Here is a 22,934-nt window from a genome sequence, read left to right on the forward strand (position 1 = left end):
GGTGTTTGCCACCCATGCCCGGCTGTTATTAATGTTAAACAACTATTTTTTTAAAAAAATATTTACTAAGTTACAGGTATACTTTAGGTGACTAAGAAATAAAAAAGTTAACACCTAAATGGAGGTTACATTCTGGGGAGAGGCACAAGGAGGAGCTGAATAGTTAGTAGTGTACCAGGAAATCATAAAATGTTATCAAGAAAAGCGAAATGGAATGAGCTGGTACTCATTCAGGGATAAACACTTTTGAGGCAGCTTTAAGGACCTGAGGTAATGGCCTGAGGATACCTTAGAGAGAAAGGTTGCAGGAAGAGAGAACATGAGTGACAAGGGACAAGGATGGGTGTTACCTGATATTTGAGTGCTGCTTGCAAAGCAGGGAGACTAGAAGAGGAAATGAGAAACAGCCAATGAGGTTGCAGAGTCATGTCATTAAGCTTCTGAGGGAAGACAGTGAGCAGGCTGTTAGCTGTGAGCTTTTGGCATTTATGAGCCAGGATCATATGGGAACTGAACCCTGGGAGCTGTGAAAATTTATGCAGTATGAAAACCATCAAGTCAAGCCATAAGTGTAGGACTGAAGACTGACTTCTGAGGTGTCCAGGATTATTGCCACAATAAGGAAGACTTAATAAAAAAAAGGGGGGGGGGCGCTGTAATAGCAAAGTGAAGTACATCTTTGTGTCCCGAAAGTTGAGGGGAAAGACTGATTCAAAGCGAATGACACAAGAACTGTTTCAAACGCTGGATACGTCACATAAGAGGATGACTGACAGTTGCCTGTTGGTTTTAGAGACCCATGAGAGTGGTTGGATCAAAGATCCGCTGGCCTAGTGGGAGTGGAAATCAAGTTGGAAAGGATTCAAGAGCAAACGAGAGGCGTGTGAGACCGAGTGTAGATTGTTTTGAGCTCTGTGCAGATAACTGAACAGGAGCCGGACAGGTTGTGGAATTAGGAGAGGGATTTATTTCCGCTTGGCAGATACCTTCAGACGCATTGTCAATAGCGCAGTATGTAGGACTTCTTGAAGCCTACTGTAATAGCTTCCTGCCTGAAGTATCAGACATGCATGATCAACGGACTCTTCATGAAACTCCCTTCAAATTCCACCCACTTGTTACCATATTTATCCACTGAAGAAAAATCTTTGATGCTCACACTCGAGTATTGAAATTCCTCAGCTTAGAATTCATAGTGTGGAAAGCCCTGATGCGTGCTCTGCCTCAGCTAATCCGGGTTCCCCTCTGCATAGTCTTTCCTACCCATGGGCTTTGTACTAGTCCCTCTCTCCAAAACCCTGGGTTTAGTCTTTCATCGCTGCTTGGGAAAATCTCACTTGCCATTTGGAACCATTCACATATTATATTATGTGTTACATGATGGCTTTAGCCAGGAAAACATTTTACCATCTCACGCGCTTTAGCAGTATTGCTAAAAATATTTTTTCAGTACATATACATCCTTAAGTAATATTTTGTGTCTTCCATGTTGTTTATATCCAAACAGACAATTTAGTAAGTGAATATATTCCCAATGTGCTAACTCCACGTAGGACATCTTCTCCTGTCACCATTCTGCCCATATTTAATTCTATTTCCAGCACTATGTTTGAACTGCATGACTCATTTTACACAGAGTTGGGGAGACTCTTGATTCTGAGGCAGTTCAGAACTTCCTGCTCTGTGCCTAGGAAGTGTCATCTGGAGACATTTCTTGATGATAGAAGAAGGCAACATCTCAGCAAAAGTGGTACATCAGGATAAGATCTGAACCCTCAGCATTGACCGGACAGCTTGATGAAGGTTTGATCTTGTCAGCAAAAAATAGCTTAGGTGCTTAGTACCAGCAAATTGTCAAAATAATTCTGTTAACAAAAGTCACAACTTGTACCGTTCTAAGTAAGCTGGAATTGAGTTCAAATGCTTAATCTTTCTCAACAGCCTAGCAAAATAAGTAGCCATGGTTGTTACACGATTAATAAAGACTAGAGGGTTGGCATCTGGGCCCCATTGCTAATGTCATTCCATTAGCTGAGCACTACCCTCGCTTCAGAAATGTAATTCTCTCAAGGGTTTTTAGAGATGAAACATTTGGATAAGGCCAAATCTTCACAGGTGTGAGGACTTTCCACTCACATCATCCTATTCTCCCTGAGAGAAGGAGAAGAATTTCCTGTTGCAAACAACGGCCTTTCCTGAGGTGCATTATGCTTGCCTTCATAATAGAATGTTCTAGTTCTCTATTCACATTTTCCTCATCTTATAGACTGGGAACTGTTTGTGCAGCGGGTGCTATCTGGCTTCCATACCCTGTCTCCTCAGTGCTTGCTTTATCCTGGGCTTTGAAATGTTGACTGAAAGCCTACGGTAAAATGTTTGTCACGTATGTTTTGTCGGGGAATATTCAAAGAGCACAAGGATCCCAGGTATGAAAATGAGAAATCAGCATTTTGGCTGCATAATGAAAGTGACTGTTACAAAAGCGCTCTGCCAATCTTCCTTCAAAATAATTAGCATGCAAATTGGAATTCATATTGCTCGCCAAAAAAATGGTTGTTGTATAGCTGATTATTAGTGCGTAGGAGGTGTTTATGTGGATACGCAGATGCGTTCGGAAACCCTTGATCACTTTGAACAGCCCAGCTTGTATTCACAGATGAAATACATTTCATTTCTCCATTTTTTGTGCCAATCGCATTTTCTGCATATTTAAACAGGTGCAGCAATTTATCCAGAGCGTTTTACAATTTTAGGATGACAGCTTAAAGAATAACTTCAGGTCTGGAAGAGGTAACTTTGAGGAACTATCTCAGCGAAGGATCTACATTCCCCGGATAGCCATCTGATCAATGTTCCTCAGGGTGATCACTTTTCAAAACTAGTATTTCATGGACCTGTAGTGCATACCGAGTTTGCATGACCAATCCACACAGGTCTTAGTGAATAAAATTGTGTGGTGTAGTCTTCTATTTTGAAGATTGGGGATGAGGGATATATGTTTTTGTATTCTGGTTAAACGTTTATGTAGTCCGTTGGAGAAAAAGAATGATAATTCTCTTTCCCATGTGCTATTTTGCCATGCATGTGAATACGCAGTTGCATATAGGCACAGCTGTTGATCCTCAGAGGCTGTTTCTGGCTGTGTTTCTATAACGAGCACACAAAATGGGGAAAGTTTTGACTCTTTGATGAAAGGTTCTTAGCTTAGCTCTGGTGGTTCTAGAAGATGATAGAATTGAACAGGTACAGTTTTAATGTTTAGTTCTTGCTTCTATCCCTCTTTAATATAGATGATCAGTTGACAAATATATTGGTTACTTATATCAAAAATAGGACACATTATGGAGATAGTGTGCATTATTCAGAAATATTGGGAGGCCGGGCGGTGGTGGTGCACGCCTTTAATCCCAGCACTCGGGAGGCAGAGGCAGGCGGATCTCTGTGAGTTCGAGACCAGCCTGGTCTACAAAAGCTAGCTCCAGGACAGGCTCTAAAGCTGCAGAGAAACCCTGTCTCAAAAAACCAAAAAAAAAAAAAAAAAAAAAAAAAAAAAAAGAAAGAAAGAAATATTGGGAGGTGTAGAAGAAAAACTATTAATTTACTATTTGGGAAATTTAGAAACCTTCTGCCCTTTCTCAGCTATATGAGCTGCTAGAAGTGAGTTGATTTCTTTTTCACACTTTGTCTGTGCCCAACCTTAAATGACATGCATTCCGCTGTCATTAAGTCAAAATTCATTTCAATTTTTCTTCTTACCTTCCTTTTAAAGCTTCTATTGCAACTGAAAGTAAAACTCAAATAATTTTTTTCCCAGTATACAAGACTAGTCTGATAAAGGTAGTGTTTGGCTGAAGTGGTTTCTTTAACTCTAAGAGGCTGTGTAGCTTGGTAAATTTTTTGAGGAATGTCTTCATTCTATTGGTAAGTCAGCACAGCACGGTGCTCATGCAACCTGTAGATAATGTTCCATTTTAACGTCTGTCCTGATGACTGCTCAGGGTTTTTATTTCATTTGACTCCTGTGTTTTTCACCTCCTTATAAGAGGGGAGCTTACCCTCAGCTTGTCTCTCCTTACATTTTTTGGAAGTGGGCTACTTCTCTTTGCTTTGTCTCAGGTTTCATTTTCCACCCATTGTCTACATCCAAATCTCAACTATGGATGTGTGCGCGTGCAGCAGTGGGGAAACGGGTATCTCATACCTTTCTAGAGCTGGGAGTTCTAGAATCCATTCGGCAGGTGGGAAAGAAAGGGAATCATGATAGGCTGAAAAGAAGGCCATGGTGTTTAGATCTGAGACCTGGCCACCTAACCAGCTGCCTAGGGTCAATAGAACTTACTGACCAAGAAAGAAGGAGCTGATTTCGATTGCACAGTGAGGAACCTGCTTCCCCAGAAGATGGGGCAGCACGTCTTTCGGCTTCTGGTGGGGTTTGCAGGTTTTCTTGTCTTTTCATTTAAGACTGTCTTCAGATTTAGACCTGGCAACCCTTGGCTTCCTTTGTTTCTTCCTTGTTTTAATCTTCTTCCCTTAACAGTCTACTGAGAGCATTAGAAGTCGTCAGGACTAGATTTCAAGTCTTTAAAAGTCTGTCTCTCTTCAAACATGAGTACTCATATACAGAATTGAAATAGTTTGAACTCTCCTCCACCACATATTTCTCCACTACTTTGTGGAGGATGTTTTCTTCAAGAATAAATTTTCTGGGCCGGGCGGTGGTGGCACACGCCTTTAATCCCAGCACTCGGGAGGCAGAGGCAGGTGGATCTCTGTGAGTTCGAGACCAGCCTGGTCTACAAGAGCTAACTCCAGGACAGGCTCTAAAAAAGCTGCAGAGAAACCCTGTCTCGAAAAAACCAAAAAAAAAAAAAAAAAAAAAGAATAAATTTTCTTTCTTCTATTTGTTCTCTTTGTAGTAACCTTTTGCTATCTCTGTCTTTAATCTCCCAGGTGAAGTTTTCGAGTGTGTTTCCTGTGGAGATGGCAATCCTGGTTTCCAGGGTTTGCTTTGGGCATCCCTGAACCATGTTTTAATAGCATTGACTTCTGGAGGGTGTGGTGAGGACAGAAATTGTTGATTGAGGTTTTCTGTCCTGCCCAGTTCTGCAGCCGTTAAGACTTAAAGAAACACACAGAGGTCTATATTAATTATAAAACTGATTGGCCCATTAGCTCAGGTTTCTTATTAACTATTATAACTTATATTAGCCCATTATTCTTATGTATGTTAGCTACGTGGCTCAGTACCTTATTCAGCGAGGCTGTCACATCTTGCTTACTCTGCATCTGGGTCACAACTCCAGACTGAGCTTTCCTTTCCCAGAATTCTCCTGTTCTCATCGCCCTGCCTCTATTTCCTGCCTGGTCGCCATGCCTATATTTCCTGGCGAATCAGCATTTTATCAAAAATAATACAAGTGACAGGATAAAAGACCATTGTCCCACAGCACTCAAGAATAATAGGCTAATATTAAGTTATGAGTTAATAAGAAGCCTGAGCTAATGGGCCAATCAGTTTTATAATTAATGTAGACCTCTGTGTGTTTCTTTGGGACTTAACGGCTGCAGGACCGGGTGGGACAGAAAACCTCAGTCAACAAGAAATGAGAAGCCAATGCCAATGGTCTGTTTCCAGGCTAGGGCTACACTGGAGCGAATCAAAGCTAAGGACATCTCCTGCCAATGAGCAGGGAATTTGGAAAGGCTTCCAGACATCTCCACTAGAAACTCTACTCAGGAAAAATCAAGAGCTGTGCTTGCTGTTCTGCTAAGGATTATAGACCATATTAAAAAAAACAACCACGAAAAACTCCTCTTTGACCTCATCTTTCCCATCTCTCGCCAGTTTGAACTCCAGTGGATGCTGATCCATTGCGACCCACTGAGACCCAGGAGAGAAACGTGTCATGAGCTGCCAGTCAGAAGCACGGTGAGTCCTTGAACCACCTGCAAAAGCCACTTCTTCCCACCTCACCTTCTCCTCAGCACCAATCTCTCTAGGTCTCTCCTCCCACTTTCTCTTTCCCTAGAGTCTGCCTTGCTATACTGACTAGTTTGGAATTAAAGAAACACAGGTCCTTCTTGCAACGCGGGGAGGGGGTGGGGGGTGAGAGAAGCGATCCCTGAACAGGTCAGTGACACACTCCGCAGCTCAGCATCTCCAGAAGTACTGGAGGTCCGCTCCTCTGTAAGGCACAGACCCTTGGCAGGCTCCTGGCACAGTTAGCAATCACACTTGAGGAGGGGTGTGCGTTCAGGTCTGGGTGCAGCTGCTAACCAGGAAACGGTTAAAGGGGACCGTTGTCATTCTATCCCTCCTCCCAGACCTGTTAGCTCTCCTCCAATCCCCAGGACCCTCTCCAGGCCATTCATAAACAGGAGGAACAGGGGCACCTTTGCAACCTCTACTCCGGGTGCATTTGAATGCCCAAGTGCCACTCAGCTGGGTCTAGGAGTCTTGGAAGGCATCAGGTTGCAGAGTCCCGCCAGAGGATTAGCAGAGAGCAACCAGGATGGCCTGGACTGCCTGGGGCCCTGGAGTACTTGGGTTGCCACTGCTGCTGTCGGGGCTCTGCTTCTGTGCTGCTCAAGTAAGTTGTGTGTGGGTTTGCCGGGTGCTTGCTCACTTTCTCTCCATCTTTTTGTCTACAGCCCAGCCAGACCACTGATGACGAGGTAAGCTGGGAACGGAAAAAAAAAAAAAAAAAAGAAAAATGCTGCATTTTCCAACTGTATGGTGAGAAGGTGCAGAGCACTCTTAGGGCTCTCTGGCCAGCTGCCCTGCAGCCTGGAGTCTCTCCAGCAAGTAGGGTCTGAGTTGGAATCTCCGGTGACCCACTAATGTGGGAAAGGGGGGCATTTCTCCCACTCGAACACTGGCACTAAAGGCACAGTACTGGAGGGCTTAAATCTGCCCGTTTGTTTGTTTGTTTGTTGTTACTGGTGCTTACTTATCCTTCCCCTCAACCCCGGTCCTATTCAAGGGCAGGTTGATGGGCAAGGCAGAAATTCGGGCAAGCTTTCTCCTGCCACAGTAGGGAAACCACTAAACCTCAAGATCTTGCTAGCAGTTCAGAAATGAAGCCTGGCAGTCCTGGATCCCATTAGAACTCTAGTAATGTCTCCCTAGTCTTTCCCCACCCCACCCCTGGCAAGGGAGAGTGCAGCAGCCAGGCAGGGAGGCCAGGGTAGGTATGAGGTTTCACTTACAGAGACCCCATTGTAACCTGTCTGGTTCAGGAAAACAAAGTCTTCCTTGATGAAAGCAGCCTTCTTGTTCTCTCTCTCTTTTCTCACCATTCCCTCTCCCCCTAGAAGCAGAGGGGGGAAAACATTCCCTAAAGCAACAAATTAATACCGTTTGAGGCGCCATTATTCCCTGCAGACCCTTTGAAACAGTAGCCTGCTTGTGACAAGGGACACACAGGGCTCGCAAAGCGAAGGGTCCTTCTGAAATTTGTGTAACTTTGGAAGCAAGGCGCAAACACCTATTGTCAGGGAGTGTCATGTGAAACGAAGTCAGGCTCCTGAATTCAGGGCTCTACCATGCCATACCTCCCAAACCTAAATCCCCCCCCCCCCCCCACTTTCCCACTCCCACGCATGCAGCGAGCTCCCAATCTACTGGACAAAGAAAGGCTTGCAGCTGTAAAGAAACTGTTTGTCCCGGGACTGCTCCAGTCTGACCTGCTCCATTCGAGACAAAACTGACCTGCAGTGATGCTATCAATGACCCGCATAGTCATTTCTTAGTTTCTGTTGGGGGATGGAGGATGCTAGATACCCGCTTCTTCGCAATTCCCGTCGTGCCGAAGCCTTCTGAGAAGGTGGGGCCAAGTGAACTTCTATTCGTAGGCATCAATTCTACTCCACTCTGGACAGTGCATCTCATAGGAGGTGGAAATACACTATATTTTGGTTAAAAAACTTATCCCATTAGAGAGGCAGTCTTGGCGGGGTGTGTGGGGGTGGAGGGCTGGGGAGGTCTTTCTCAGTTGCTCTCGATGGTGCCCATTGTTCTTCATTAATCCCTGTGCGTTGTTTTTGGCAGAGAGGTCCTCCTGGTGAGCAGGGGCCTCCAGGGCCTCCTGGACCTCCTGGAGTTCCGGGCATAGATGGCATTGATGTAAGTTTGTATCTCCTTTGTTCTACAAGACAGACCTTTTCCATACTTCTTTGGCTTTGAATGAATTTTTAGAAAGCACCTTGTGACCCCTTCCTGTCACTCCCAAGAAGAGACGCCAGTGAAAGTTCTGGGTTGGATACTGTAACCGGGGGTTGTTAGAGAGGAGACCTGGACCTGTTGCCCCATGGGGCATGAACTTCCATCTTTAGGCCCTCACCCTGGCTTCGGTCCATAATTTTGGGGTGTGCATGCCCAAGACTGTCCTGAGGGTCCCCAGCTACTTACTCTTGCTTACCTATTGCTTTTACCCTTTTCTCTGTCTCCAGGGTGACCGAGGTCCAAAGGGTCCCGTGGGCCCTCCGGTAAGTTGATTGGCGTCATGGCACCTCACTTCCTTCCTTAAGATATGTGTGTAGCTGTGTGTGTTTGAAGAATCTTACATTTGCTTTATTTTCTTTTCCTGCCTCCCCTTCTTAGGGTCCTCCTGGAGACCCGGGCAAGCCAGGAGCGCCAGGCAAGCCAGGCACACCAGGCGCTGATGTGAGTAGAGTGTCTGTGTGTGTGTGTGTGTGTGTGTAAGAGAGAGAGAGAGAGAGAGAGAGAGGAGGAGAGAGAGAGAGAGAGAGAGAGAGAGAGAGAGAGAGAGAGGGAGGGAGGGAGAGAGAGAGAAACATGCTGCTGTGGCACCCTGCAAAATGTCACGGGAGGGTTCCACAGCACAGAGCTTTGGCATCTCAGAAAAGTGGTGAGTTTATGGGTTCCCGTCTCTAACAGTCTCTCTCTATTCACCATACGAACGCGCACCTCCACTGCCTGCATAGGGAGGAAGGTGGCGGCGTGTAGGTGCTGGTGGTTGGAGGGCTAGGTCTCACAGTAGATGAGCTCTGCTTTCCTCTGACACTCCCTGGATTAATTAGAAAGATGGAGTTGGATGATGGCTCAGTGGTTAAGAGCGTCAGGGGTTCTAGTCCCAGCATCCACATGGCAACTCACAACTATCCCAAGGGTTCTCTTCTGGTCTCTGGGAACACAGCATGAATGTGGTACAGGGGTACATGCAGGCAAAACACACGGAATAATAAAACAAAAATTAGAAAAAAATCTGGCTGAAATCAAGGTGGAAGTAGGAAAGAACAGGAAGTATTTCAGTTCCCAGTAATATAAAAAAATGAAAATTTGTTCAGAGTGAGTGGAGGAGTGTGCACGGATATAGTAGGGGCAGGGAATGGTCAACACAGAGACCCAAAAACTTGAAAATCAGCTTGGGAAACAGGTAGCTAAGGATTGGTTTGAGAAGATGTTCAGATGCTCAGTTATATGGTAAATAATACCTCTCCATAGTGAAGCAGCTCCCAGTTCTCAGCATCCTCTCTCCATGCCCACTACTCATAGCTGATTTGGTCCTTTATCAGGACTTGACATTTGTCTGTCTCTGGGTTGCAAAGAGATGACATTTACTTTCTAGGATTCCTCAAGTCTCTCTCCAATCAACTATCCCTTACTTGTTTTTACAAAACCCAAAGGCTTTTCTGAAGAAAGTCAGCACCTCAAAACCTATACTTGTTATTTCCAAGAAGTTTTGCTAGTGCCGAACAAAGCTTCATTGTTCTGAGAGAAGCAACTGGCTGGCTGGATTTTAGTTGTTACTCAGACATGTGTATTTTGTTGTGATTAACTTGGTACAGATGTCTATTTGTGTATTATTTAGTGTGTCAGGAGACACCCTTTGTTTTACAGTTCAAAGCTGCTAGTCTGATTTTTCTTTTTCTTGTGTGCATTTCAAATATGGCAACACATGAGCTAGCTCCTGTGGATTAATGTATGGATAATATCAATTCATGTTCAGATACTACAAATGAGATTATCTAACTTGTTGGCTATCAAGATTTTTGAAATTGAATTACTTGAAATTGTCAGATCCTAGTAAGAATGTTTCTTAAATGCCAGGCCACTAGTTCAACTACTAGTATAGTATCAGTTGATTTCTTCTCTACAATTTTTTTTTACAATTTTTACAATTGATTTTTATTGACCTCTACATTTTTCTCTGCTCCCCTCCTTGCCTATCCCCTCCCCTTCAAACCTCCCCCAAAGTTCCCATGCTCCCAATTTACTCAGGAGATCCTGTCTACATTTTTTTTTTTTGAAATTTCAACCAGCCTTTCCTTTTGGAGGAAGAGAAAATTTCAGATTAAATTTTAAAAATTGTGCTAGAAACATAAACAGTTATCTAAAATCATGTCTTCCTGTTGAAGTTTAATTTAAATTCAGGCAGCATGCTGTAATTCAGTGTCCCTCAGTCTGTCTGTTTGTTTATGTGTCTAAGGTCTTACAGTGTAGCTCAGCCTGGCCTGGAATTCACAATACTTCCTCAAAGTGCTAGAATTACAGGTTTGCACCATGGTACCTATAATGAATGACCCAGGCAGTTCCTCATGTCAGTGGTGCTTTTGAAACTTGCTTAATAGTTTTTTTTATTTTATTTTTTTCTTAATCTCAAATTGTAAGTAATTATTTTTTTCTTTTTAAAAGTTATGCTTCCATTTGGACAAACAAACAAAAGTGTTCTGAATTTTGTAGTAGTAGACTAGGAAAACAGTTATAGGTTGGTTTGTTCTGTCTATATTTATAGACAAGAGTGTGGGAAAAACACCCAGGATGTGAAAAAGACACCATTTTTCAATACTGGAAGCTGTATGAGCTTGTTAGATGATTACTTCTGTTCCTAAAGATGTCCATAAGAAGAAACTCAGGACAGAAGAAGAAAGCAAAAGAGAAAAAAAGAGAGGCGGGAAAAGGGAGAAAATCCACACATGTGCCAGTGTTTTAGGCATCCTTATACATGAAAGAAATTAGCTGTGGCATTTTCATATACTTGGGTCATTTTTCTCAAGCTTTGTCACAAATATACTCCCTTCAGCTTTACTATAGCCTAGGAAAAAGGTTGTTCTAATGCTATTTTTCCAATAAAGAGGAAAATGAAAAAAATTATAGGGTTAAATAACTTCCTCAGAGACCCAGAGTTACATAGCTGCTAAGACAACAAAGACTTTTGTATTTATTGAATTCATTTAGACAACTCAGTTCTACCTCAAGCAAATGAGGTTCTTAATACATTGGCAGTCATACCACCCTGAATGTGCTGGATAGCATCTTCTTAATAGATGGGTGGATGGAAAGAATAGAGGAAAAGAGTAGCAGTGGAATTACCAGCTAAGAAGAATGATATGTAATATAGTAAGTGTTGAAAATTGTTGACGATTGGCACCCGGTGATTGCTCCTAAGTATTTTAATGTTTCATATTCTTCAGTCTTTGAATTAGAGTCATTCAGGACTTCTTTTTTTAAAATATTTATTGAGCTCTACATTTCTCTCTGCTCCACTCCCTGCCTCTCCCTTCTCCTCCAACCCTCTCCCAAGGTCCCCATGCTCCCAATTTACTCAGGAGATCTTGTCTTTTTCTACTTCCCATGTAGATTAGATCCATGTGTTTCTCTCTTTTTTCTTTTTCTTTTTTTGTTTATTTTTTTATATTTAAAAATTTCCATCTCCTCCCCTCTTCCTCCCCCTTCCCTCCCCTCCCCTCCACCCATACTCCCCCTCCCTCCCTCTTCAGGCCAAGGAGCCATTGGGGTTCCCTACTCTATGTTAAGACCAAGGTCCTCCCAACTCCCCCCAGGTCCAGGAAGGTGATCAACCAAGCTGAGAAGGCTCCCACAGAGCCTGTCCATGCAGAAGAGTCAAAGCTCAGCACCTTTGTCCTTGGCTTCTCAGTCAGCCTCCACCGTCGGCCACATTCAGAGAGTCTGGTTTGGTCTCATGTTCCATCAGTCCCAATCCAACTGGAGTTGGTGATCTCCCGTTAGTTCTGAGAGAGAACATGAGAAAGAAAGTCAGGACCGTGAGCGGTGCGTTCACCCATGGAGACAGTGGGACAGAACTAACAGGAGATGTGTTTCTCTCTTAAGGTCCTCTTCGTTGTCTAGGTTCTCTGGGATTGTGATTTGTAAGCTGGTTTTCTTTGCTTTATGTTTAAAAACCACTTATGAGTGATACAAATGATAATTGTCTTTCTGGGTCTGGGTTACCTCACTCAAAATGATATTTTCTAGTTCCATTCATTAGCCTGCAAAATTCAAGATGTCGTTATTTTTTTCTGCTGTGTAGTACTCCATTGTGTAAATGTACCACATTTTCCTTATCCATTCTTCAGTTGAGGGGCATTTAGGTTGTTTCCAAGTTCTGGCTATGACAAACAATGCTGCTATGAACATAATTGAGCACATGTCCTTGTGGCATGGTTGAGCATCCTTTGGATATATACCAAAAAGTGGTATTGCTGGAACTTGAGGAAGGTTGTTTCCTAATTTTCTGAGAAATCACCAAACTGATATCCAAAGGGACTGTACTGGCTTGTATTCTCACCAGCAATAGAGGAATGTTCCCTTTACTCCACACCCTCTCCAGCATAAGTTGTCATCAGTGTTTTGATCTTGGCTATTCTTACAGGTGTAAGATGAAATCTCAGTGTTGTTTAAATTTGCATTTCTCTGAAGATGTTGAGCATTTCCTTAAGTGTCTTTCAGCCATTTTAGATTCCTCTGTTGTGGGTTCTCTAAGTCTGTATTCCATTTTTTATTGGATTTTTTTTTGATGAGCAATTTCTTGAGTTCTTTGTACATTTTGGAGATCAGACCTCTGTCTGATATGGGGTTGGTGAAGATCTTTTCCCATTCTGCAGGCTGTTGTTTTGTCTTGTTGACTGTGTCCTTTGCTTTACAGAAAGCTTTCAGTTTCAGGAGGTCCCATTTATTAATTGTTTCTCTCACTGTCTGTGCTACTGGGGTTATATTTAGGAAGTGGTCTCCTGTGCCAAAACGTTCAAGTGTACTTCCCACTTCCTCTTCTATGAGATTCAGTGTGGCTGGCTTTATGTTGAGGTCTTTGATCCATTTGGACTTGAGTTTTATGCATGGTGATAGATATGGATTTATGTCCATTCTTCTACGTGATATCCAGTTATGCCAGCACCTTTTGTTAAATATGCTTTCTTTTTTCCATTTGATATTTTTTGCTTCTTTGTCAAAATTAGGTGGTCATAGGTGTGTGGATTAATATCTGGGTCTTTGATTCGGTTCCATTGGTCCTTTTGTCTGTTTTTATGCCAATACCAGGCTCTTTTGAGCACTGTAGCTCTATAGTAGAGTTTGAAGTCAGGGACTGTGATGCCTCCAGAAATTCTTTCATTGTACAGGATTGTTATGGCTATCCTGGATCTTTTGCTTTTCCATATGAAGTTGAGTACTGTTCTTTTGGTCACTCAGGACTAGGAAGTTTTCTTACTGCTCTCTCACTGAGTTGACATTAAAGCTTTTCACAGTCATTGAGGAAAGACATTTTTGAGAACAATGAGTAACAGGTCCCTCAGAGGGCACGGGCACCTCTGCCTAGCTTCTGGAGAATACACCTAGTAAGAAATCTTTGGACGAACTGTTTTGACAGTGATCTCGGGGATCTTGATGTCCAATCTATTTGTCTTCTACTCTTTATTTCATAGTGAAAGTTACACATATTTTTGGTGATGATTCCGAAATGATTATTGGATGATGTTTGTTCAAATCTGAGAAAGGGACTTCATTTCCCATGGGCAATGGATTTTGATAGGTTTGTCATTACAGCTGTGCTTTTAGTAGTACACTTTGTTGTCAGTAGCTGAGCTGCTGGCGCGCTGGAAGGATGCAAGAGGCAGGATGCTGGGGACAGGAATTCCCTGACTAATGGTGATGGGAAGGCTCAGAGCACAACTCCAATCTTGTTCTATATGGAGCTCGGTCTGCGTAAACACCCATATAAAGGCAGTTTGCTCTGCCATTGGAGAGATTTTTCTCTGTAATTTCTTTGAAATTAGATTTAGAGGGTTTTTTATTGCAAATTGGATTTTGAAAATTGTGCATGTTGTGTGTGTTCATGTATTCCCAGTCTCTCTCCCCACCTATTGAAGTTGGGTCTTCTTTTCTTTTGTGTTTATATAGAATAGAGATGCCAAAGCCTTACACCCAAAGGACAGCTGTGGTACTCTTATGGATAATACTCAGTAGAGAGGTTATGGCAAGTGCTGTTTGTTGCAGAGTGCTCAGAAATCTCTGTTAACTGTATTTAATTCTTACAGGAACCACACGAGACAGGTGTGCATAGTGATTGTGGTTCAGTTATGTGATACCAGACAGGCATGACATTAAATGCTTTCTTCCCTTTGAATGGGCATAGCCTACATCCCTGAGAGATGTGTCCCAGCAGGAGTAGTCGGTTAAGACATTATTCTGAAAGGTCAGTGTTCATTGAAGAAATCTGAAGGGGCAAAGAAGTGTCATGCTGTGGTTAATGCCCAGATGTTTGGTTGCTGGGACCTGTCTGAATGAGGAATAGCATTAGAGCACTGTATAGCTAAGCAACGTGCATAAACCTACAGCAGTAGGTAGGGTAGGGTCAGAGCTGGGCCAAATAATCAAAGAGGACATAAAAGGGACCCTTCTACCCAAAAGGTGAACCTAAATTTAACGTGTTCATTCATTATGCATTGACTGTGTTAGATGCCACAGGGCAATGTGCTAGGACTCTATTGAGTATGAGTCCTTTCCCCTCTTCTTCCTTTTGTCTCCTTTCCTCTCTTTTCTCTTTTCCTCTCTCTCTTTCCCCTTCCTGCTTCTCATCTTCTCTCCACTCTTTCCTTTTTTTGCTGAGACATGGTCTTGCTTTATAGCAGCCAAACAACTTGAATGTAGCCCAAACTGGCTTTGAACTAGTAGCTTTCTCTCCTCAGACTCCTGACTGCTGACATTACAGTCATGAACCAGCGCACTTGGCAGGCTCAGTCTTTTCTAGTTATTTCATAACAGACTTTACTGCAACACCCAACACCAAATCTGCTTTCAGCTTAGTTCAAAGAACTTTAGACATAATTGTGAAGATCCTATGGAAGGTATTATGAATATGAGTAACCTGGAACAGCCCTCAGGGTATCTAACACTCCCTTGATTATGTTTCAATATATTACATACATAGTAGTTCTGATCCTCTGCTGTTCCAATTATTCCAGTTACAAAATGAAGAAGTTGACTTTGTGTAGGAAAACTGACCAGGAGTTGTCTTTGAAGTTGATACAGGAAGTGGGACTTAGAGCATCCACTAAATATGCCCCAAGGTTTTTAAAATGTGTGTGCAAAATACACTGAGAGAGCCCCCCCTGGACGTGCGGTGCCTTTGCTAAGTCTGGGAAGGCAAACGTTTCATTCATTTTAGCGTTCAGCAATTAATGCTATCATAGCTCTTGCTCATACCTTATACATAGTCTTAGAATTTGGCTAGGGAAAATGAAAACAGACATCCTAAAAATTATATATGTTTAATAATTTTTGTTGTTAATAAATTTCCAGTAACTAACATTTTCTATTTTTTCCTCTCTAATTTCTTTGGTTCACTTTATGGAATTGCTAGAGGACTTGATAAGAAAAAAAAGTGTGAAAATGTTAGTAGATGGTAGACTCAGAAGCTAAAACTCCCTGATTCTGCAGAGGATCAGAGTTTGCTTCACAGGGTTTATTTTGGATAGCTCACAATCACTGGCCCCTCTCGCTCTGGAAAATCTGTTGTTCTCCTTTGGCTTCTTTGGGGACACATGCATTCATATATCAACACACAGACACACACATGCACATAATTAAAAATAAAAAATAAAAAGTACAGACCGCAAGCTTTTTATAAATTGCCTAAAAGCATTATTTGATATTTGACATGAATTTTGGCAATCCAGTATAGACAGGGTTTCTGTAGTTTTAGGAGACCTCAATGAATATTTTTCAAATATTGATGATATAGACTTTGTGAGATATTTATATGCATGTATACATAAATACACATACACATATATGCACACATATTTTTATCTCTGGGAACGTAGAATTTCATGATAACATTATAAAGACAGCATCTGAAAATGTCTGGATTAAACAGAAAAATAGTAAAAACTGAAATTTATCTGTCAAATGTGGAAAATGTGGACTGCATGCAGTATTACCATGGTTTTATCTCTACTTTTATATTGAATAAGATGGTTAAATAATTATTAATAGAAAATAATAGATAGAATATACATTTATTACATCTTAGAATGGAATATGATTGCTAGGCATATATACTAGGCTTAAGCTATACCTAGCAGATAACACACATTGTCATATGTTTTTACTAAGGAAAATGCATGCTTTCAAGTTTTTTTTAAATTAAAAGTTAATATTCTTCACTAAGTTGTTGCTAGAAGATGGCTGAAGGGTTTAAGGTGGCTCTAAGTGATAATAAAATTATTTGTATTTAATTTATATTAAGAAAACATTGCATTAGCTTTCAAAACATTATTGACCCACATCTAGGAAAACATACAATATTTTGTAGGTGAAGTAAAGTAGATACATAAACATAGCAAAGGGGCGGAGTCGAAGCCCATCAGACTCAACCGGAGAAAACTGAAAACATTGCATTTTCTCAAAGCAGAGATTTAAAAATTTCACTAAATTATTGAACTTGTGGGCACTGCAGTTACTAAATCATAAAATTTTCAAAAAATGAGAAGTCAAAAGAAGATCCCATGTTAAACATTTTAAATAAGGATATGTTAGAAAGTGTTACTTGATAAATACTTGTGTTATCCGTGTGCTAACCAACCTACAGTTAATTAGTAAAATATAAACTTTCTGCCCTGTGGTTTTTCTAGGGCTATTATGATAGTGCTGACATCATTTTCTTGCTTCATTAGGGATTAACAGGACCTGATGGATCCCCTGGCTCTGTTGGACCAAGGGGACAAAAAGTAAGTCAGCCTCTTGCTGTTAATTATGTAATGTCCTCAAATGCCAACGAAAACACCTCAAGAGAAAGTTTGCCAATCAACTGAAACGCTGAACATCTGGTAGACTGGATTAAAGATTTCGGCATCTATTCAGTTTTCTTATATTCATATTCATGCTTCAAAGAGAGAAGAACAGTGAAACTGTTTTTATTATTTTAGGGAGAACCTGGCGTGCCTGGATCTCGTGGTTTTCCGGTAAGTATTAGTAGCGATAAAACAACAGAACTGAAAACCTATGTTTAGGTAAAATTCCCCCGGTGTGAAGAAAGTTGTGATGCAGTTTCCTACATAATACACACGACAAAGGGCCTATGAGCCATCAGGTACAGTAAGTCCACGATTGTGGCCAAATACCGTCAAAGGTATGGGATAAAGTGACGTCCATATCAGGTGAGGTTTCTCAATGTGATTTTCTTTGGAGACAGAAGCGATGGAGGAGGGTCTTCTCAGACCCTCCTCCATCACAGAAGGAGTCTTACTCTGGAGCCCAGGCTGGAGCTTACATAGCCCAGGCTGGATTTAGTCTCACAGTGATCCTCCTGAGGTGTGAACCACAATGCCTAGCTGCATCTGGCGCTTCTGCCTCAGTGCTAGGAACCATTGAGCGAAGGTCCAAGTGTGGTCTGATTGAAGTCTCACGATGCGTCACGCCCCTCACAGCTGCATGTCTGATGAGCGCGCAGCAGATGAGCTGCTGCTCAACAGATGTGCTCTTCACCAGAGAAGCGCAGTGTTATCTTCGTGTGCAGCAGGATTCGGCTCTGTTTTCGGTTCTTGCTGTTCCCATCAGTCTGTGCCCTCTCCCCATTTGCTCTCCTTTCTTTGCTTCCTTTTTTTTTTTTTAATCAACCTTTCTCTTTTTATTGGTCGCCTTGGTCCCCTGTGACAGTTTTACTTTTGCATCATGTATACAAACATTATTCCATATAATTATTATAGAATCATATATTATTATATTATAAATTATTACAATATAAATATCATTTGTATAATTCTATATAGAAATCTAGAATACACAACTTTAAAAGAAAGTGATATTTGCTTTTCCGAGACTGATTTGGTTTGCTCTCCATGCCCACCTCCAGTAGCACCCATTTTCTGCCTTGCTGGAGTTTGTTGTATACCAGACTCTGCACTGGGAATTGCGAGGGGAGGATAAGTAAGATGTGGCTTCAGCCTGGAATAGTCTGGCGTGAGTAAAGGGATAGGAAAAATATAGGAAAGGGAGAGTCAAGTCATGATCTTTAAAACTAAATAGTATATTCCATAAAGATCCCATTATGAGGAGTGTAATCAATTTAATTTAAATATCTATTAAAGTTAGTGTGCAGAAATATAGTCATCCTTGTTAAAAGGGGGTACATCTGTTTTCAAAATATTTTTATTTGTGCATGAGTTTATGTGTACTCTGCTCATGCAAGTCTCTTCAAAGACAGAAGGCACTTGATTCCCTGGAGCTGGAATTGAAGGGGTGTGAGCTGCCTACTGTTGGGCAGGGTCAGGATGTCCATAAGATCAATAGCTCCCTTCCCCATAGAACCAGTCCACACTGCTGATAAAGTGCTACTCCTTTGCCTCTGTGCCGACAGCTTGTTTGTGGGAATGTGTAAATATCCCAACCTATAAAGCTGTGTTGTCTTTAATAGAGGTTTCTTATACAAATGAAGAAAATCTTTAGACTATCTGGTTGTGATGTGCCTCTCTGTGAGTGAGGGCGAGCATACATAGCTTCTTCTGTCAGTGAGGGCGAGCATAGATGGCTTCTTCTGTCAGTGAGGGCAAGCATACATAGCTTCTTCTGTCAGTGAGGGCAAGCATAGAAGGCTTCTTTTGTTAGTGAGGGCGAGCATAGAAGGCTTCTTCTGTCAGTGAGGGTGAGCATAGATGGCTTCTTCTGTCAGTGAGGGCAAGCATACATAGCTTCTTCTATGAGTGAGGGCAAGCATACATAACTTCTTCTGTGAGTGAGGGCAAGCATAGAAGTCTTCTTTATTGATTTTCTTTTAAAAATCCTTAGCAAAACAGTACTGGTAAGCATAGAATCAAAGCAAGGCTTCCGGGACAGAAACAAACTCCTGGCTTTGTCTGAGGTAGAGTGATATTGCTTCCGCCGTCCAGCGCTTTTCAGTGAGCACTGCTTGTCTGTTTACACAGTGTAAGAGTTTCAGCTTCTTGTGAACTGAGCCATGTCTATACCTATGTTTATACGATGTTCAAACCTCAAGCCATAAATATTTTTATTTTGATCTTTTAGGGCCGTGGCATTCCAGGACCCCCTGTACGTATCATTTCATTGTTTATAGTTTCACACATTCTAGAAAATACTCTATTTCTAAAAGCCTGACCTAACCCTATACCTACTACTCTAACCAGGGGGGTTTAAAGACTTTTCTCTATGGTGTTATATAGCTCCTATTGACAGCGTCACTATTTTGCCAAACAAAAACACCAATTAAAAAATGATCACTTTAGGAAATTTCTGTTTCCTGATAAATAATTAAAGTTTTGTTAAATGAATTATTGTCTCACTGCAAGCCAACATGAGAAAAGATAGGTGATTCTAAGTCGGTTCTTTATCAGTTTTCATAACATTTACGATAGACTGTAAACACTATTACAAATCAGATTGTCCCTTTGATTTGTTGACTTCAGGGTCCTCCTGGGACCACAGGACTTCCTGGAGAACTTGGCCGTGTAGGACCTAGTGTAAGTACCATGGTGCCTTTTGCTTAATCTTTGATCCCTTGAAAGATGGTGCTACTGTTGCAGGCAGTGGGGTCACTGTGCATCTCCCCCTGAAATTCCCAACACTGTAGGTGAATTTTATTCCAGTTAAGCATTTCTTCCTAACTTGCAGCAGATTGAGTTTCAAATTAAAGATATTATCCCATTATTACACTTTCATCTAGGATTGGGCTCCAGTGTCTTTTCTGTTAAATTATCTATATGAAATTAAACAATAGCACTCAGTTATCACCACAAATACCACACTAGAAGCATTAAATTATAGCCAGGATTTAATTCTAATTGAACAGAAAGAAACTGAAATTGACTGAGAAAATTGTTGATAAAAAGTGTTTCATGTGATATTCTATAAACACTTAAAAATGTTGAAGTATTGATATGAGAAGCGGAGAAATTATGACCTCATTGAGGGGAGGAGTCAAACGCGATGTATCTTTCTTGTTCTATACGTGTGTTTCCTGTATACAAAGTTACTTACATATATGTTACAAATGAATGAATAATAACAAATGATTGTGTATTTAAAATAATTATGTTGTTTCTAACTTTTTATGTAAAATATTAAGAAAGAAAATGTACCAATAGTAAAAGTAGGGCATTCAGAGTAATTTGAATCCACTTTCATCTGAATGGATTGTTTTAATTTAGCTACCTTTGGTTCAGTGTCCATTGCAAGAGTTCAGTGACAGCCCAGACCAGGGGACGGCAGAACTAAGACATGGCTTTGCAGACATGGGCCCTCCACTCTCAGTTTTGGGCTGGGTCCATGCTTTCTTTCCCTTTAATTATCTGAAAGACACTAGCAATACTGGCTACTCTGTTCTGTAAACCAACTGGATGAGTCCATGGGATTTCTGATTCGTGTTTAAAGTAGGTAGAGGGATCATCCTATAGATAGCTGCTTTGATATCTGCACCCCTTTTCTGTGTCTTCTTTGTTTTCTTTTCTACCTTGGTAAGACCAGAATTTCGTTTGCCTGGTGTTGGACAACTGATTGGGTTTTGGTGGTAGGTTCACGCCTGCCTGAGTTCTGCTTGACTTTTCTAGCAGTGCCTTTCTCTCATGGCTCTTTGGTTTTATGAACTGTATTCTGAATCTTGTGCAACTACTGTGTCTCTATTTTGAAATGACTTAGGGTGACCCTGGGAAAAGAGGACCACCAGGCCCCCCTGGCCCCCCAGGACCCAGTGTAAGTAATTTCCAGCTTAAATTTCTTTTGTATCTGAGCAGGAACTGAAGAAATCTTAGAAACAAATGTGGAAATATTTATTAAGTCATTGTTCTGCATTTCCCAAATGGCTACTGTTTTCATCTATTTTCTTTTTCTTTTTAATCTACTCAGTCTGGTTCATTTTACAGCCAGAAAAGTAGAGGAACCACAATAATCTAAACAATGCTTTCCCAGAGAGGTCTTATTTGTCTGCAGCCTTTGATAGTTGTGATTTCTTAAGAGCTTAAAACGTTGACACAAGAAGAAGCATTTCATGCGAATTAGTTCTTTCTAAGTTTTTTTTATAGTAGAAATAAAAGCAATAGTTTAAGTATGTGATACTCTATGTTTTCATTGATGTGCCAGAGTTCCCTACTTTCTATATTGTCAGTTATTTATTCTCCCCAAAGAGTTAACCAACTATAGTTTAGGGATCGCTGAAGGAATCTCCCATCAGTAAATCTTCAAATAGTAACATACATCCTTCTATTTTTATTTGCATTTTATAAAATCAATACTCTTATTATATTTTTGCACGCTTGTTATATATTACAAAATATATTTTGAAATTTCTATTATTCATGAATTAGAGTAAATCATCTAGTTTTATTCTCATTTTTTTGTATTTTACTTACTTTAGGGAACAATTGGATTTCATGATGGAGACCCATTGGTAAGATTTTTCCTCTGATTACAATATGGTTTGTAACTCTTTCTTATTAGTATCTATTAATATGAAACAATGAGTTTAATCGTGGTGTCTTATACATATGTACAACATAATAGTTTTAAAGACCATGCAGTCTTCAGATGAGCTGTCTTTAAAATGATCTGACTGGAATTTGCTTGGCCTCCATGTTCTCCTTTAACTTAGATGGCAGAGCTGTATAGACTGGCTGCTCATGTGTTCTCAGGCTATACAAGGGTTTTCACTGGAGAAGGGTCGCTGTTTTTGTTCAGGACTTCGGCTCTATGCTCGAGGTGTGATTTCCCATGGGAGTACTCCAGTTTTGGAAGATGCTTTATGTATAGATGAGTAGTCAACAATGGCAAACTGCACTGATGGGGTTTTGGTCTACGGTGAAAGGCTATGACCTCAGGATGGCGCTGTTTCAGAGGAGAAGGAAGAGGCCAGATTAGGTCCTGCTATAATCTACTGTCTAAAGAATTTCACTTCTTTTATTAGATCTGAAATAAATATGATGTAGCATGTGGAAGATGAGCACGTGGCAGCATGACTGTTGAATTCTTCATGCTTTTCTATATTTAAAAGAAAAACAGAGGAAGGGGATATTCAGAGTTGTTTAATGATTATGATTGCCTTGGGGGCTCTGTTGCTGGACTCCTTGGAAAAATATTTCTCATTTTCACAAAGTGAGTGCTCTAGTTAACCTCTCCCCTTCTCTTTGTCAGTGCCCCAATTCCTGCCCACCAGGTCGCTCTGGATACCCAGGCCTCCCAGGCATGCGGGTAAGAATAATTCCATTACTTTATCTTCAGTAGTGTGATACGTGGAGAAAGAGGGGCAACATTTAACCACTGGTCTCGGTTAGATTAGTAAAGTCTGCTGTTGCTCTTTCTGTCTGTGGCACAAATTCAGCCTGGAAAATCTAACTAGTGCCCCTACCGAGGTACATGTGTTCAGTTACAGAATGTCTGTAGTTAGGGAGGAAATGCTCCCAGCATGCACTGGGCCAGGAAACTTGAACATAAAATGCAAGACTGGATGTTTGTCTCCTATAGGGGAAGATGGAGGTAGGGATGTGGAGGGATGTAGAAGGAGCTGTGGGCCGCTTCCTGCTGCCAGGCTCCCGGCCGCCTGGCTAGCTTATGCCCTGAAATAACAACACACAAATTGCATTCTTTTAAATACTGCTTGGCCCGTTAACTCTAGCCTCTTACTGGCTAACTCTCACATCTTGATTAACCCATTTCTATTAATCTGTGAAGC

At 41.3% G+C, this 22,934-nt stretch overlaps 1 protein-coding gene across 1 annotated transcript in view; it reads left to right on the forward strand.

Moving 5' to 3' along the window:
* The window catches only part of Col9a1 (collagen type IX alpha 1 chain), an 85,158-nt gene that overhangs the window by 13,277 nt on the left and 48,947 nt on the right, over window positions 1–22,934 (forward strand). The window contains 12 exon segments of the mRNA XM_042055761.1: window positions 5,846–5,929; window positions 6,652–6,675; window positions 8,051–8,125; window positions 8,452–8,487; window positions 8,603–8,665; window positions 16,936–16,989; window positions 17,188–17,223; window positions 19,283–19,306; window positions 19,681–19,734; window positions 20,909–20,962; window positions 21,624–21,656; window positions 22,397–22,453. Coding sequence (XP_041911695.1) covers window positions 5,846–5,929; window positions 6,652–6,675; window positions 8,051–8,125; window positions 8,452–8,487; window positions 8,603–8,665; window positions 16,936–16,989; window positions 17,188–17,223; window positions 19,283–19,306; window positions 19,681–19,734; window positions 20,909–20,962; window positions 21,624–21,656; window positions 22,397–22,453 — 594 coding nt within the window.

Source organism: Arvicola amphibius, chromosome 9 (genome assembly GCF_903992535.2).
Source record: "Arvicola amphibius chromosome 9, mArvAmp1.2, whole genome shotgun sequence".
NCBI lineage: Eukaryota > Metazoa > Chordata > Mammalia > Rodentia > Cricetidae > Arvicola > Arvicola amphibius.